The sequence below is a fragment of the Ursus arctos genome, unplaced genomic scaffold, assembly GCF_023065955.2.
Source record: "Ursus arctos isolate Adak ecotype North America unplaced genomic scaffold, UrsArc2.0 scaffold_19, whole genome shotgun sequence".
Taxonomy (NCBI): Eukaryota; Metazoa; Chordata; class Mammalia; order Carnivora; family Ursidae; genus Ursus; species Ursus arctos.
In genome coordinates this window covers 40,739,026-40,756,644 of record NW_026622863.1, presented here as the reverse complement: position 1 = coordinate 40,756,644, position 17,619 = coordinate 40,739,026, and the positions used below count along the sequence as shown (strand labels likewise).

General features: G+C 51.6%; 1 protein-coding gene across 1 annotated transcript; it reads left to right on the top strand.

The window, feature by feature from the left end:
- The first annotated feature begins 2,987 nt into the window (after positions 1 to 2,987).
- Positions 2,988 to 6,656, top strand: LOC113244851 (protein FAM187B). The gene is made up of 2 exons (XM_026484539.4): positions 2,988 to 4,042; positions 6,255 to 6,656. Exons 1-2 carry the CDS (start codon positions 3,198 to 3,200, stop codon positions 6,640 to 6,642), a joined length of 1,233 nt encoding a protein of 410 aa, XP_026340324.3. The 5' UTR covers positions 2,988 to 3,197; the 3' UTR covers positions 6,643 to 6,656.
- Positions 6,657 to 17,619: the final 10,963 nt, after the last annotated feature.

Below are 17,619 nucleotides of genomic sequence, written 5' to 3'. Positions count from 1 at the left end.
AGCCACCCAGGTGCCCCTCATCATTTCTTTTTAAAAGTCAGTGTAGGATCATGATCTCAGCTCATGTCTTGGTCTCAGGGTCATGAGTTCAAGCCCTGCATTGGGCTCCATGCTGGGTGTGGAGCCTACTTAATAATAATAATAATAATAATAATAATAATAATAATAATAATTTTTAAAAGTCCATGTAGGGTCTTATGATTGTTACTTTGAAAGCATATATCTTTTTCCTCCCTGGCCATTTTTATTATTTCCTCTTTGGTTTTCAGTAGCATTTTCCTATAACTTGCCTAGGGGTGGCTTCATTTATATTTATTCTGCACCAGGTTTGAAGGCCATCTTGAATTTGTTGCTTGATGTCTTTCATCAGTTTTGGAAGGTTTTCATTCAGTGTCTTAAAATGTTACTTATGTTCCTGTCTCTCCTTTGGTTCTGAATCTCCATTTACAGGAATGTTAGAACTTTTCACCATATCTTATATGTCTCTTACACTCTTTTCTGTATTTTCCTATCTTTTTTTTTTTTCATGCTTCAGTATAGATATTTTTCTGTGGGCCCATCTTTTACTTACTTAATCCTCTTTTCTGTTGTGTCTAATAGCTTGCTACCCTTTCTAGTGAATTCTCAATTTCAGAAATTTTATTTTTTAGTTCTAGTATTTCCATTTGATTCTTCTATGTAGGTTCAAAATCCTCATCTTGTCATCTCCCGGACATATTAATCACAGTTATCTTAAGGTGTATAGTTGTTATTAGCAAGAGTGTTGGTCTGATGAAAGCTTCCCAATTGTAGCCATAAGCGGAAACCTTACCCACACTATTTAAAGAATAGCAGGGAATCTGAATTCTCATATGAAATCTCTTGGATTTTACATGTTGGGTCACTGATTTAAATATTCTAAAAACATCCTAGAGAGACCAATGAAAACATTTATTCAGGCTGGATCCAGCCAGTTTGTTACTTCTCACCTAGACAATGTGAAAATCAGAAGTGAGGTATCGCACAGTGTCTGCGTAGCCCTGCTTACTTGTTTAGAAAAGATACGTGGGTGGAGGAGAGAGAGAGAGGGAGCTGGAGGAGAAGCAACAGAAGTGTAGATGTTAGTATATCTGCAGTAGAGGGACTTTATAAGGTCCTGGGAAGCAGACAAAAGCTCTAGGTGGTTTTAACAGATGTGAGAACAGAGGGGATGTATGGCCCACTCCTGGGGTGAAGGTAGCAGCAAACTGCCCTAGAAGCAGCAGTTCCAGTCTAAGCAAACAGCTTATGCCGAGCCCAGCTTGTAGAGGTCCCCGCATGGGACAGGGACGCAACTAAGAGAGCCCCCAGCCATAGGGAGCCAGGTACAGAGCAACGCAGGGTGTCTTAGCAAAGACCTCATGAACCTCTGACCTCACCCACTCACCACTCTCCCTCTTGTCCACTACTGCTTAGTCACTCTGGCCTCTATGCCCTTTAAATATGGCAGCTGTCTCAGGGTCTAACCATCTCTTGGGAATATTCTTCCTTCAACTATCCACATGGCTCTTTATCTCACTTTATTCACGTGTTTGTGGAATTTCACCTCCTCAGCGAGTGCTGAGACAGGCCTGATCATGCTGCCTGAAAGAGCTCACACCTATATACCAACACGTCACTTTCTAGCCCCAGTTCCCTGCTCTCTTCTTATCCTTAGCAATTATTGGGTAATCCTCATGATTTGAGGACTCCATACTTGTGAATTCACCGGCTTGCTAACATGTATTGTGGCCCCGGGGCACTACCCACAGTGGCTGTGTAGTTACCTGCAGACACGCACGGAGTGGTGAAAACGTTGAGCACATTCCCAGCCGAGGTCCAACACCATGCGACCGCCTTCTGGTTTCAGTTCTCTTACTAGTAACAAGTACCCTTTTCAGGGTCTGTTTAAGACCACTTTTTGTTGTTGTTGTTGTTGCATTTTTGTACTTTTTATTGATTCTGCTATTTAAAATGGCTCCCGGGCAGTGCTGAAAGCGCTGGCCAGTGCCCCTAAGCACAAGAAGGCTCTGAGGTGTCTTATGAAGAAAACACGTGTATTAGATAAGCTTTGTTCAGGCATGAGTTAATAGTGCTGTTGGTTACAAGTTCAATGTTAATGAAATTAACAATATATATTAAATAAGAGGTCTTTAAAGAAAAATACACATAAAGCAAGGTTATGTGTCCAGCAGTTGACAAAAATGTTAAGACCAAAGGCCTGTAGGATCTTGAGCCTGCATTTCTCTTAGGAACAATGTTTCAGTATTTGCTAATTCAGCAACTTTATAGAACAGTTATAACTGCCATGAATAAGGAGAATCGACTGTATCTGATATTATGTATTCCATTTTTGCTTGTTATCTGTCTCTTCCACTAGAAGGTAAGTCCAAGTGGGGGGGGGGCAGGCTTTGTTTAACCTGCTCAGGGCTGTGATTAGAATAAGGGCCAGCACATGGTAGGCCTTTGGTAAACATTTGTGAAATGAGTGAGTGATGGCAAATCAAGGCTGCATGATAATTATTTTTAATTTCAGGACTGAGAAGGAGTTTAGGAAATGGTTTGGGAAGGAGAAAAATATTTATTTGTTTAAAATGAATTGAGGGGCGCCTGGGTGGCACAGCGGTTAAGCATCTGCCTTCGGCTCAGGGCGTGATCCCGGCGTTGTGGGATCGAGCCCCACATCAGGCTCCTCCGCTATGAGCCTGCTTCTTCCTCTCCCACTCCCCCTGCTTGTGTTCCCTCTCTCGCTGGCTGTCTCTATCTCTGTCAAATAAATAAATAAAATCTTTAAAAAAAAATAAAATGAATTGAATCACACAGCTATCTGTGGAAAGAGTCTGGGACCAGTGTGTGCAAAGGTCCTGAGGCAGGAGCCCTTTGCTTGCCTGATGTTTTCAGAAGATGGCAGGGAGGCCAGCATGACTGGGGAGGAAGGGCTGGGGAGAAAGGGATAGGAAGTCAGAATGGTAACCAGGGAGGCTTTATTCACTTCTCCACTCCCAGCACTAAGAATTGTGCCCAGAACATAGTCAGTGTTCGGGGAAAAATGTGTCGAATGCTCACATGTGATGCTTGAATGCCAAAGCAGGGAATGGTAGAGAAAACCCTGAATAGATAAATTAAGTTTCTTCCTATCCCAGCAGAGTGGAGGACTTGGAATAGACACGAAACAGAGTTGTTAAACTGTCACCAACAAAATGGGGATTGTGACCTCACACACCCATGCAGTGGACCACAGGACACCTCACCCTCGCTGGGCCCTGGGTTTCAGGGGTGACTTCACAATGGCCAGGGTGGTACCCTGCCCACTGCCCTGGTCCCAGTCCACCATGCTCACCACCCTGTGGCTGCTGCTAAGCCTCGCTGCCCCCTTGCTGGGGTTCTACGCTTCCTTCAACTGTCCCAACGAGAAGCAATGCCAAAAAGCCCTCCTCTCAGATAATGACATCTTTTTGCCCTGCAACACTTCTGGGGCACAGTGGTACTTCTTCTTCCTGCAAGACAAGACCAGCTGGTCCAACGAGGTCTCCAGTGTTCCCAACATAGAAATAATATCTGAATCCGGCATTCTCATCAGAAACCCGTTGCCCTCCCAGACGGGCTTCTACCGCTGCCGGGACAAGAATGGCATCCAAGTGGTGCAGTACGAGATTGATTTCCAGGATGTCAGCACCCTGCATATTACCCACAAAGGCCTGGGCCAGAAGCCCCTGCGGAACGAGACCCTGAGTCTGGGTGGTGAGGAGCTCATCTTCACCCGGTGGGAGCCCTGGCAGGGCTGTAACCGCTGCGGGGAGCGGGGGGAGCGGAAGCGCCTGGGCTACTGCTACATCATGGAGCCCCCGCAGAAGCCCGTGCCCTGCTGGCTCTACCTGGGAGATATGAAACTGTGGTCTAGCCGCATGCGGCCCGAGATGCAGGTGGAGGCCTGCCAGGTCCCGTGCCAAACATCCACGTTGGATGTCATCACCTTCGACAACTTTGAGATCAGTGAGGATTCAGGATCCGTGTGGCTCACCTGCCCCCAGGGATCTATCTACAGGTGACTCTGCGGGGGTCCATTTAAGAGATGGGGAAACTATAGCTGGAGGGGTGCAGTCCTTGTCCAGGGGGAGCCGTGGCAACCCTAAATCCTATATTCTTGGCCCTGGGGTCCCCCTCACCCTCCTTCCCCACGGGCCTGTGGCAGCCACTCCCTTGCAAGGGGGGAGCCTGCATGACCTCTTGGGGCCTCTGCAGCCACCTGCTCTGTCAAATCTGGTCCCACCACCTCTGTCTGGTGTTCCTTATTCCAGCTGTGATTTCTCTTCTTCTCTTTCCCATACTCTCTTTTGTCTCCCTTCCTCCTTTTTTCCTCCTCCTTTAAGTATAAAAGTAGCCCGTAGTCTCTACAAACCCCCCCCCCCAGCTCAGGAAAGTGCCCGAGGCCCTGCTATCTGCCAGGGACACCTGCTGTGTGTCATTTGCCAGACAAGCAGTTCCTGAGTGCCAGTCATTGGGAACCCCGGAGAAGAATCAAGAGAGGTGGGGCGCCTGGGTGGCTCAGTCGGTTAAGCATCCAGCTCTTGATCTCAACTCAGGTCTTGATCTCAGGGTTGTGAATTCAAGCCCCACGTTGGGCCCCATGCTGGGTGTGGAGCCCACTTTAAAACAAGAAAAAAAGAATCAAGGGAGGTCACTGAGGCTTCAAGAGTTGCCACGTCTCTAGGGGGTTGAGTAGAGTGGCATTCCATGTGAGGTTTATGTGTTGGACTCTGGATTCAGCCCGGCCTGGTCTCCATACTTCGCAGCTGTGTGACTTTGGGCCTGTGGCTTCTCTCTGGGCCTCAGTCTCCCTGTCTGTTGAATGGGGGTTGCATGCGTTTCCTCGGGCTGTCCTACAGTACCACGCACTGGGGTGGCTAAAAACAACCGAAATGTATTCTCTTACAGTCTGGAGGTCGGAAGTACGAAGTCAAAGTGCCAGCAGGGCCCCGCGCCCTCTGAGATGCTGGCTGGATTCCATCCTTGCTTCCTCCTCGCTTCTGGGAGTGGCGGGCAATCCTTGGCCTTCCTTAGCTTCTAGCTACGTCTTCCCGATCTGTCCATCATCACTTGGCCTTTTCCCTGTGTTTTTGTCTCTGTGTCTCTTCCTTTTCATAAAAGGACACAGGTCATATTGGATTTAGAGCCCGGGGATACTTCAGTCAGACCTCATCTTAACTAATTACATCTGCAACACCCCGATTTCCAAATAAGGTCATATTCCGAGGTTTAGAACATGCACTTGGTGAGGACATTATCCAGCTCAGTACAGAGGTCTTGCTGGCCCCGGTCTCATGGGGTCATTGTGATGTCTGAGGGGGCAAATGCCTATAAAGACACTTACACCAGTGTCTGACGAAAGTTCCACACTCTAAGAGGTGTTAGTTTTTGCTTGTATGATTATTGGCCTTGTCAGTGTTGTCCGTGGAGTGTTTCTTCTCTTCCTCCGCCATGATGGCTGTGTTATGTCCCCAGTTTGCTTGTTCACTTACCATAGTTTCACTGAGTGTTTACAAGCCAAGCACTATTCTTGGTACCTGGCATGCAGCGGAGACCAAAACCAGAAAAGATTCCTGCCCTCCAGGAGCCATAAACAATCTCATGAATAAAACATACAGTATTCTAGATGGTGGTAAGGGCCGGGAGGGGGGATGGGAGAGAAGGAGAGGATCGGTTTAAATACGGAGGGCAGGGAAGCCATCTGAGAAGTTGCCAAGACTGAAAGGACGTGAGGGAGCCCCTGTGTGCTGAGGGAGAGCACTCCCAGCGGAGGGAGGGGCAAAGGCCCTGGGGCAGGATGGGGCCCAGCCTGTTGGAGGACCACCTCAGAGGCCAGTGCGGCTGGGGCAGAGTGAGAGAGAGGGAGAGCAGAGAGAAGGAGGCCAGGCAGGGTGAGCAGGGGTGGGGGGTGGGGGGTGCTCACGTAGACAGTGTTCTCGCTCATTCCTCCAAATAGCCCTGTGAGGCAGGTACAATCTTTACACCCCCAGTTTTCAGGCAACGTAGTCGAGGCTCAAAAAGCTAGAGGCCTATGCCCCTTGCCCATTTAGGGTGGGGGAGGGGGCTCCGAGCTCCCCACCAGCCCGGCCCTGCCTTCCCCAAGCCCTGTTGGAGGGGTGCCCTGTCGGCTGTTCCCCAGGGAGGAGGGTGCCACCGTCTCCACCTCCTTCCAGACCTCCGTCTCCCATTCATCCCCGGGCTGCCGCAGCTCACCTTGTCCTCCTCTGCAGGCCCATCCTCTGGGAAGCCAACGACATCCCCCTGACCTGGCAGGGCCAGCTCTCCAACCAGGACTACAACACCATTCTGGAACCCACCAACGGTGGCAGGCAACTTCGGGTCTTCGAGCCAGCCGTTTACAGGTGCTTCGTGAAGCAGGAGCTCGTGGCTCGCTTCAACCCCAAGCCCGTTCCAGATTTGCCGGAGATCCTCAGCCAAGATGCACCCAGACCACAGCAGGAGTCAAGGGAGGCCTGGAAGGGGAAGGCCAGGTCTGTCCTCAAGGCACTCAAGTTGATGCTGCTGGTGGGCATCGTCCTGGGCCTGCTCGGGCTGCTGCTCAAGCTCTTCCACCCTTCCCACCACAAAAGAAGCAACCAGGTGCTGCTGGTGAAATAAAGCGAGCCCTCGGTGCCCAGGACACCTGGTCTCTGTGTCTTCATCCCGTGAACTGTCCTTCCCATGGCACTGGGGCGGGGGGGGCACAAGACTGACCCATGGCCACAGCTGAGGCCGAGCCTTCCCTGTTCCAGGTCCTGCTCTGTTACCTCATTAGCACTCCCCGTCCCACAGATGGGGAAGCTGAGGCAAGACTACTGTCTAGAGATTGGTGGGGGGTGGGGGTGGGGGAAGTTTCCAGGGCAAACTCAGGTTGCCTGGCTCAAGTCTTGTGTTCCTCATAGGGAGGGAGAGATGGAATGAGGCCATTTTCAGGGTGGGTCCCTGGGAGTTGGTAAACTGTCGCCATCTTCCTGACTGCACTCCCCCGAGGACAAGGGCTGAGATGGGGTGGGGGTGGGGAGCACCCAGACTCTGAGATCTGCTCTGGGCTGCTGCCTTTCCATGCTTGTCGCCTGCCCCACCCTGTCCCACTGCGCCTAGGGCCTTCGGGCTTAGCCATAGCTCTCCAAGGCAGAGTGTGCTGCCAGGGGGTGGCCCAGAGCTGCTGGACACGTGTCACCCTTCCTGGCTCTCACAGTGCAGACAGCCCCCTCAGGCCCTGAGAAGGAGAAACAGACCCTCTCTACCAGGACAAGGCACCAGGCGGGGCCCAGCTGGCCCACGGGAATCACCAAGCCTGACTCTTCCCAGAAATTCTATACACTGTTCAGCAGAATGCAAGAGTGAGAAATAAAATATTAATGCCTTGTAAAATTCATTGCCCTGCTATTCCATTGTGAAGCCACGATGGGAGAGATCTGAAACTTCCAGAACAGAACTTCTGCCCCTGAGTAGAGGGCAGAGCTCACTCCTCACTTACTGGACACTGTTGCCAAAACACTTAAGGCTTCGTGCAGTGCCCAGAGACGCAAAGATTCCTGCAGAATGGGGGAACATTCGTGGAGAACTAAACGGGGTCCATCAGGAAGCAGAGGCAGAGAATCATGAAGACAGGAAGGGCAAATGTTTGTGAACTTCCTGGCAGGATTAGAACTTATGAACATTATGTCCTCACGGCCACCCATGAAGCTGAGTTTCCTACGAACCTCATTTGTAGCTGAGAACATTAAGGCACAGGAGTTTCAAACACCCTGCCAGAAGTCACACAGTGACCTTGGGAGGAGGCTTCTGGGTCCCTCCTGACCAGCTCCCCAGAAACCCCTGTGTCCTGCACACGCAGGGGCACATTGTGTAGTAGCTGGGGTGCGGGAGGGGGACAAGAGCTGAGCACAGGCCGGACGCCCAGGCCTATACGCATAGCCCTGAAGAACACAACCCACAACCCACAACCCAGGCGGTCTGTGTCCCACCGTGGCAGGCAGACCCTCAGGATCCCAGCGATTCTCGCCTCCTGGTGTCCACACCTTTGTGTGAATCCCTTCCCTTTCCACGCGGATGGCCCCTGTGACCTGTTTCCAACCATATCCCCCTTCCGATTGTGAAGGGGTCAGCATGTCAGCCCTGGATTAGGTGACATCACGTCGGACTCCGTCTCAGCCTGCTGGAGCGAGAGAGGCTCACCCCATGTTGAGGAGGCCCGCTTGGTGGGGACAGTGAGCGGCCTCCAGGAGCTGAGGTGGTCTTTTGGACCTGAGGCCACAACCACAAGAAAGTGAACACGGCCGACAATCTGAAGAAGGTCGGAGGCAGGTTCTCCAGTCAAGCATCCGGATGAGAACAGCCTGGCCGACACTTTGATTGCAGACTTGGGAGGCCCTGAGCAGAGGACCCAGTCAAGCCGCCTCTGGACTCCTGACCCACAGACACTGGGGTATCATGCATGTGGGTTGTTTTAAGCCCCTTAATGTCTGGCAATTCGTTATGTAGTGGTAGGCAACAAATACACCCCCCACGCCCCCAGTCCTCCCTGAGTTACCCTGTAGCTTCAACAGTTACGCAGACGGTCCCTTGCGCCAGGCATGGACCGGGCTGGCAGCTGGGTGCTTGGTGCCCCTGAGAGCAACCCTTACCCAGAAGGCATGGGAGTGGGAGCCACAACTCTGGGCCACATTCTACACATTCCCTCTGCAGGTCCTCTGTGGCGCCGAGCTTCCGGTGGATACAGCAGCGAGCGGCTTGTTAAGGCACTCGTGGATCAGGTTAGCCCCTTCCCTGCCTGGCTTTCCCTCACTTCCTCTCCCCGAGATTAGATTCTTCAAATATTTTCTCTGCCCACATTCCCTCTCCTCTCCCAGGACTCCAAGGACATGGATGTCAGAGCTGTTGCTGTCCCCCCAGGTCCCCAAGACTTGATCTTCCTCCCATCTTCTCTGCTGTGTGGGTAGGAGAATGTCTGTTGATCTCTCGAGTTTGCTGACACCTTCCTGTGTCATCTTCCTTCTGCTCTTCAGTCTGTCCAGTGAGCCTTTTACTTGGGTTAGTGTATTTTGTAATTCTCGAATTTCCATCTGATTGTTCATACCTACCTCCTTCCTCCTTGTTGATACTTTCTCTTTTCATATTTGCTTTTAGGGGAACCCTAGCTGAGGTGCCAAGGTTGCTAACTTGGCGGCCTGCCTGGACCAAGCAGAAACCCTACAAGAGGGCCAAGGCCTGGCGGGGGCTGTGGCAGTGTAGGAGTTTTTATACTGGGAGGGGGAGGGGCTCTGGGGCCACGTCAGAAAATTCTAGCTAATTTCCACCAGGCATGAATGGAGGCCTCTCGTTCCTCCGAAAGCTTCACGTGCCTCCAGAAATCGAGGTGTCTGAGCAAAACTGTTTCAACTCATAAATATTGGCTCGAAAAGGTTTTCAAACACAACCCAGCCAAATAAAACACATCAGCCCACAGGTGTTAGTCTGCAGGCTCTTGCTTCAACCTTTACTGAGGTCAAATGGACATGTCTGTTTTCAATGATTCATTCAATAAATATTCATTGAGCTGCAATGAGTAGCCAGGGACAGCGTCTCTCAAGAGGTGACATGATGAGTCTTGAACAATAAGAAAGAGCCAGACAAGTAGGGGTCTAGGGCGGTAGGTATGGGGTTCCTACGGCTGCCACGACAAATGACCACAAACGGAATGGCTTCAGCACCACACATGGACAGTTTTACGGTTCTGGAGGTCAGAAGTCCAAAACGGGTCTGCTTGGGGTCTCGAATGGGTCTAAAATCAAGGCGTCGGCAGGACTGGATTCTTCTGGAGGCTCGAAGGGGAGAGTCCTTCGTTTGCCTCTTCAGCAACTTAACATGTCCTCCATCATCAAAGCCAACGGCGGGGCATTTTCAAATCTCTCTCTCTGACTCTCTGACCCATGATTCCAGGGTCACATCTCCTTCTTCGACTCTGACTCTCCTGCTTTACTCTTACAACGACCTTTAGGATGACATTGGGCCCATCCGATAATCTGAAATAACGTTCCCATCCCAAGATCCTGACCTTAAGCATAACTGCAAAGTCCCTTCCACCATGTTAAGGTACCGTTTTTTCACGGATGCCAGGGATTTGGAGGAGACCCCCTTGAGGGGCTGTCATTCAGCCTGTCACAAGTTCTGGGCAGAGTCCGCACGTGTATAAGGGCTCCGGAGTGGGTGTCTACATGGTGGATGGGGCCGACTGGGGCAGGGAGGACAAGAGGGAGGGAGCACAGCCAAATCCTGCAGGACCCGGTAGGCCAGGGTGAGGGCTTTGGATTCTATTTGAAGTGAGATAGGAGTCACAGGAGGCTTTTGAGCAGTGGAGACCCCTGATCGGATGTCCATTTAAAAAGGTGATTCTGACAAGGTAGAGTTCCTGATGGGTAAGGGTGGGGGGTAGCAGCCACTCTCCATGCAGCCCACTGGACAACGAGAAGCGTCTGTCACCCCGCGGGAGAAGTGGGGAGGCCAGCTCTTGCCACCTCTTCCCCACACCTCCAAGTGCAGGGTAAGGCACAACGTGCCCCATATTCCATTTTTAACCATCCTATTTTGCCCCTTTCCTTGTCATATTACTTTTCTTAACTTGTTTTTTATTAAGATTTTATGTATTTTTTTATTTGTCAGAGAGAGAGAGCACAAGCAAGGGGAGCAGCAGAGGGAGAAACAGGGTCCCTGCTGAGCAAGGAGCCAGTGCAGGACTCGATCCCAGGACCCCGGGATCATGACCTCAACCGAAGGCAGACGCTTCACCGACTGGCCACCCAGGTGTCTCTCCTTGTCATATTGTAATTTTAAGACTTTGGGTTTTTTTTGAGCAGTTTGAGGTTCACAGCAAAATCGAGAGGAAGGGACAGAGATTGCCTCTATTTCCCCTCCCCCTGCATTATCAACGTGTGGTGAAGGCCCAGCCTCCGCGACATCCATGCCTGCTACCCGAGGGCTACGTCTCCGACAATTGACGAGCCTGCATTGGCACGTCATTATCACCTGAAGTCCACACCGCACACTCGTGTTCGCTCTTGATGGTGTCCCTTCTATGGATTTGGACACACACATGCATCATTGTAGTGTCCAACAGAGTCATTTTGCTGTCCTAAAGCCCCTCTGTGCTCTGCCATTCACCCCTGTCTCCCAGCAGACTCAGGCAACCACTCATCAAACCGTCTCCAGACTTTACCTTTTCCAGAATGTCATATAGTTGGAATCGTACAGGACGTCACCTCTTCAGACTGACTTCTTTCCCTTCGCTATATGCACATAAGGCTCCTCCACGTCTTTTCATGGCCTTTGCTGGCTCATTTCTTTTTAGCGCTGAATCATCTTCCATTGTCTGGCTCCACCGCTGTTTATCCATTCACCTACTGAAGGACATCTTGGTGGCTTCCAAGTGTTGGCTCTTACGAAGAAAGCTGCTGTGAACATCTGTGTGCAGGTTTTTGTATAGACCTAAGTTTTCATCTCCTTTGGGTAAATACCAGGGCGAGCAGTTGCTGGGTTGTATGATAAGAGTACGCTTAGTTTTGTAAGAAATTGACAAACTATCTTCCAGAACGACTCTACTGTTTTCCATTCCCACAGCAATAAATAGGAGTTCCTGTTGCTCCACATCCTCGCCAGCGTTTGGTGTCGTCTGTGTCCCGGATTTTGGCCATTCTGATAGGCGTGGCGTGCTATCTCACTGTTTTAATTTGCATTTCCCTGATGAGATTTGATGTGGAGCACCTTTTCATCTGCTTAATCGCCATCTGTATATCTTCTTTGGTGAGGTGTTCCACGTTGTAACTTTTAAAAATCCTCAGGCTTACTTTTTTAAAAAATATAATTACTAATAAATACAATTTATCATTTATACCATCTGCTAGAGAAAGAAAGGAGAATGGAGAAACTATTCTTGGCAGACAAAGCTGCCATTAGCCTACATGTCACCTTACTGCACAATTTAAAATGGGCTTCCTTCACACGGACACAGCCTTATATCAGGGTACTGGCTTGGTGAGTCAGGCGTGGAGTGGGTCCCTACTTGCCCCTTGCCCGGCCACTTTGCCTGATGCTGACCTATGCACCTCTGCGCAGTAACCCTGAATACAGACACCTTCTGCATCATGAAATTGCCTTTACAAATATTACTTCTATTAGAGGAGCCCTGTAAATCATTCTAGAAGTCAGGCTAGGACAGGCTTTGCTACAGTAACAGATAAGCCACAGAATAAGCACGGAGTTTTATTTCTTGGTCACATGTTGATCAGATGCAGCTCAGGGCTTTCTTCCAAGCAGTGACTCAGAGGGGACAGGCTGCCATCTGCAGTGTGGTTTCCAAGGTCACCACAGAAGGGACAGAAAGAACATGGAATCGGGCGTGAGGGTTAGAGCCAGGCTTACAAGCGTCATTCATTTTGTCCACATTTCATTGGCCAGAGCCTGGTCATGCAGCCCCTCCTTAACTGCAAAGGAACCTTGGAAATGTGGTCTTCTGTGTTGCCAGGAAGAGGAGGTAAGTTGGTGAACATCTGGCCAATTGTTGCCGCAATCCAGGGTTCAGAGACTGTGGCTGTGTGCTCTGAAGCAATTTTAACCCCTAAAAAAAATTCTGTAATTCTGATTCCTTATACTAATTTCTTGACCTGAGGGGACTATTTAAATGGACATTTCTGAATTCCTAAAACGTGGATATACTCATTTTGTTGTTGTTGTTCAGACACAAAAAGATCACCTCTTCTCATCTTTAGGTAAAAATAAAGCTTTGAATCTGCCATAGACTTATGAGACACAGAGTTTGACAGGGCCCACATCCTTCTGCAACAGCTCAGGGCACCCCTCATTGGCCTTCATGAGAGTCCCTGGCCATGCTCTCCCTGAATGCTCAAGCAAATTCAGGAGACCCTATGTGTACCTGAAGCCCCAGCAATGGCCATTCCTTGCTCCTAGAATCAGACTGACTATCTTCCCGGCCTACCATGCCCGCATGCAAGTTTAGAGAGGGTTCGTGCTTCTCTGATCAACAGTGGGCTGGGTTGGCTCTCCGGTCTTGGCTGAGGTGTCTTCCGTGTGTAGGAGTCGGTGGGCTGGGCTGGAGCAGGTGCCGTCAGCTGGGGCAGCGGGGCTCTCCGCACGGCCTCTCACCCACCAGGAGGCTGAGCCAGGCTTGTCCACAAGGTGGTGGCAGGGCTCCAAGAAAGCGAACAGAAGCTGCAAGGCCTCTTGAGGGCCAGGCTCAGAGGCAGCACTTGACCAGGGACTGGGGCATAGTGGCCTTAGCTTGCCATGTGCCTTAAAGGTTAGGTTTTGGGAAGTCCCTTGGGCAAGGCTGGGTTAGACAAGATGTATCTGTTATCTCCTGCTACATAAGAAACCCCCAAAGTGCAGTGGTTTGATACAATGATTATTTCTTTCTCTCTCCAATCTGTAGGTTAGTGACATAGGCCAGGCTCAGCTGGGTGGTTCGTCTGGTCTTGGCTGGGCTCCTTCACGCATCTGTGGTCAGCTCTGAGCAGCTAGATGGCTCTGCTTCGGTGGGGGTGGGGGGGCTGGGAGGCAGGTGGCTGGAGAGCCTTCAGTCTCCTACCCTCCAGCAGGCTAGCCTGGACGTGTTCGCAAGGTCACGGCAAGGGTCCAAGAGAGTCAGCGGAAGCTGCGTAGGCTTCTGGAAGCCTAACCTTGGAACTGGCACAGCATCACTTTCTCCATGGCCAAAGGAAGTTACAAGGTCAGCCCCAATTCAAAGGGTGGGGAAGTAGACTTATCGCTTGATGGGAAGAGTAGCAAAGTCACATTGTAAGGATGTACACAGGGAGGAGTGAAGGACTGCACCCCCTCTGTAATCACTTTATCAGTGGCAGTAAGGAACACAGCTGGGATTCTAACCCAGGAAGAGGATGCTAACTCTTCTCAAGCTGTATCACTTCTGTTCCTTTCCTTAGCTACCTCGTCTCCTCAGATGCCTTCCCTATCTGTTATTTGAATCCCAGGAGCCTTCTGTGTTAGTCAGAACACATGTGGCTGCAAGTAACAGAAATCCCAGCAAAGTTGCTTAAGCTAACGAGGTGTTTCTTGGCTCTTGGAATGGAGAAGTCCAAGAGTAGGTTCTGCTTCAGGAACAGTTAGATCCAGGTGCTCATGAGTGTTGAGGCTGGGAGTTGAACCCAACCAGGCTGCTCCAGAGTCCTTGCTCTTAACTACATCACAGAAAGGTAGTAACAATAGCATATCCTAATCAGAGCAGATACTCTGCACCTGACACTGGCACATCAGGAAATAATAATAATAATAATAATAATAATAGTAACAGTAGTAATAATATCCATGTAATCATTTAAACCTTCCAGCAACCCTATGGGGTAGGCATTGCTATTATGTCCATTTTGCAGATGGGGAGACTGAGACACTGATAGGGTAAATAAGCCTAAGATCACATGTGGGGCAGCTAGGAACTAGAACCCAGACAGTGGAGTCCAGAATTTGTATCATCTGCCTCCAGGGTCCCCCTCCTGAGCCAGGGGTGAGGTCAGCCTCTGAGAAGTTCATGAAGAAAGACAGAGGGAAGCCCCAGGACAACCCAGTCTTTCCCCTCGCCGTGTGTGCCTCTCTCTGCTCTCCCCTCCACCCGCCGCCTGGCACAGCCTTCCCAGAGCCCACTTGTGAGCAGACTGACCTAATGCAGGCTGGGCCAGAGGGCTGAGTCCAGGCGAACAGGCAGTGGCTGGGCCTGAGTCACCCGGCAGGGCTTGCCAGGGCCCAGAGTGGCGGCGTGAGCCTGTGCCAAGGAGGGCGTGGGCTCCTTGAGACGACACCTGGTACCACTGGGCAGCTGGAATTCCTTCTGAACCCACGACCTTGACACCCGTTAGATCTCTGCAAAACAATCCTTGCCCACCGCCCTGACAGGGAGCCTGGGCAAGATGCCAAGTCATTTTTAATGCATTTATGAGAAACCAAACATGGCTATTTATATCCTTTTGATTTGTCAGCCAACTGAGAACTGGGTAAATGTAATGACATCCCGTGAGCAGAATCCAGGCGTGGCTGCCCGCCCTTAACAAAGACAGTGAGCATGCTTTGCGACATGGGCTCATCAGCTCCTCATGGCAACCTGGGGGCAGGGGGAAACTGAAGCTCAGAGGGGGAAGGTCAGGTGCTCATCGCCTCAGCTGGGATGCAGCAGGGCTGAAAATGGATCCAGGAGGACTCTTAACCCACTTGGCAAACCTCCTCCTCGGGACCCCGCCATCTACCCCATGAAGGACAAAGCCCTCTTTCCAGCTGTTTGTGGGAATCTTTGGGAACATTCCACCTGCTTCACGTCTCTTCCTCTGCACCTCCCCTCCTTCTTCACTCCCTTTCTTCCTCTTGAATGTGAAAATGTTTTCTTCTTTCTTGTTTCTCTCTCTTGTGGTCTTACCCCCTTCCTATTTCCTTCCTTCCTTCCTTTCCTTCTATCAAGGCTATAATCACAGCACTCACAAGAGCTGGCATCAGGGATGGTCCCTTGTGCCTTGAGTTCTCCCCATATGGAAGCTCACCAGCCTCAGTGGATTCCCTAATAAACACCCTCATTATCGCCATTTGGCAGATCGAGGCCCTGCCCGGTGGCTCCTCCACGCTGCACCCCCCCCCCCCCGCCGCCACTGAGCTCAGCACTTCTGCACAGATGTTGTGGCTCCCACGGCTGAGATTGAAGCCAGAGCACCGCAAATGAGTCAAGTAACTGTCGGCCCTTGGGGGAGTCTGCTGTTTGATTTGGCCTTAGTCTGCAGGGAGCCGTGTGGGAGGCCCCAGCGCCATGGCCTTTCCCGGGATCTCCACGGCGTGCCTCGTGCCCTTGTTGAGAGGTTGGAGCAAGCTGATGCCAGGCCGTGCTGCGGCAGCGGCACTCCGACAGGTCTTCAGGGAGAGCTTGCTTCACACTTACAGCACTGCTCGCTTGCAGACCTAAGGCCCTTGCTCTGTCAGAACCCACTTTCCTTGACATTTTGGATCACTGGCCTTGAGAAGTGAAAGACCAAACTTGCCCCGGAGATAAGGCCTGACCTCATTGGAAACAGCTACCATGGGTGCCAGCACATTTGCTCAGGGTGGTGTGGACATAGGGCTGACCCCCCGCCCCAGCACCCGCGTTTCCTGCATGCAGGCCCCCCTCCGTGCCTTCCCAGTTAAAACCCTCCCGCTGCCCCTGGACGGCCAACGTGGTCTTGAGACTTCAGTGCACCATCTTCCCAGGTTGCCGGCTCCCTGCACAAGGAAACTTTTCCTTTCCCACCATCGCTTGTCTCTTGAGTGTTGATTTTCAAGTGGCAAGCAGCCCAAGACTGTAACACTTAGAACAGTGCGTGGCCTGGAGCACATGCTTCTCAACATCGGCTGTGGGGCTATTGCCTCTATTGTCTTCAACGGCGGCTTTGGAGAGCTGGCCTGTCGCCAGGCCAGGCCCCTATGGGTGTGCCCGCGTGGACCACACCAGGCCTCCAGCCTCCGGCCTCACACTCTGCCGGCAGCCTCCAAGGCTCCGTCATCGGCTCAGATCGTGCGGACCCACATGGCAGATACCAACCCTGGGTATGCCTGCCCGCGACAGTGAGCCATGCACATGCTTGGGACGTCAGGAGCGGAGCCCGGCAGACCCCCAGATTCATGGCTCCGGCCCTCCTTTCCTGATGGCCCACGCCACCCCGGAGTCGCCCTCCACCACTTCCTCCAGAGGCAGGCCGTTGTCACGGCTGCTCGGCACCCTTCTGCCACAATCTCCCCATCTCTGAACAAGATGTTGATGCCTCTGGGTTTTGATTCATCAGTGTTACCCACAAAGCCCTTCACCGTTGACTTCCTGCCCCCTGGGGTGGGGGTGGGGGATGAGGGTTCCATTCACACCAGGCCCCTCCTCCTGCAAGATAACAACCCCGCTCCACCTCCCTGGTTCTCCCATTCCACATCCCTAACCTGGAACAGCAGCCGTACCTACCTCCTCAGGTTGTGAGGACCCACAAAGCCCCTGGAGCACGGCCTTGGCCGGGGGGAGGGCCGATGTTGGCTCTTGTTGTTGTTACCATTATCACTACCATCACTTTTGGTTTCTCTGTTAGTTACCTCCGTGACTCTCCATCATGGGTAGATCTCCATGTCTCCTTCTGGCCTTTCCCCTCCCTCGACCTAGACAGTGGTGGCCCCGGCAGCTGTGCGTCACTGACGACCACAGCCTCAGGCGGGGGCGGGGGGTCACCTCCCTCAGGAGAGAAGGACCCACTGGGCTGTCGCCCCAGAAAGATCCAGACTTCCGCCTGGTTTGAGCCACCACAATTTTGAGGATCTGCCACAGCAGTGGACCCAATTTCCTGATTCTCCGTGGGCTTCTCTTCCTCCCCGCCACGCCAACATTGAATTAGAAATTTCTTTAAACAGGGGCGCCTGGGTGGCACAGCGGTTAAGCGTTTGCCTTCGGCTCAGGGCGTGATCCCAGCGTTATGGAATCGAGCCCCACATCAGGCTCCTCCGCTATGAGCCTGCTTCTTCCTCTCCCACTCCCCTGCTGTGTTCCCTCTCTCGCTGGCTGTCTCTCTCTCTGTCAAATAAATAAATAAAATCAAA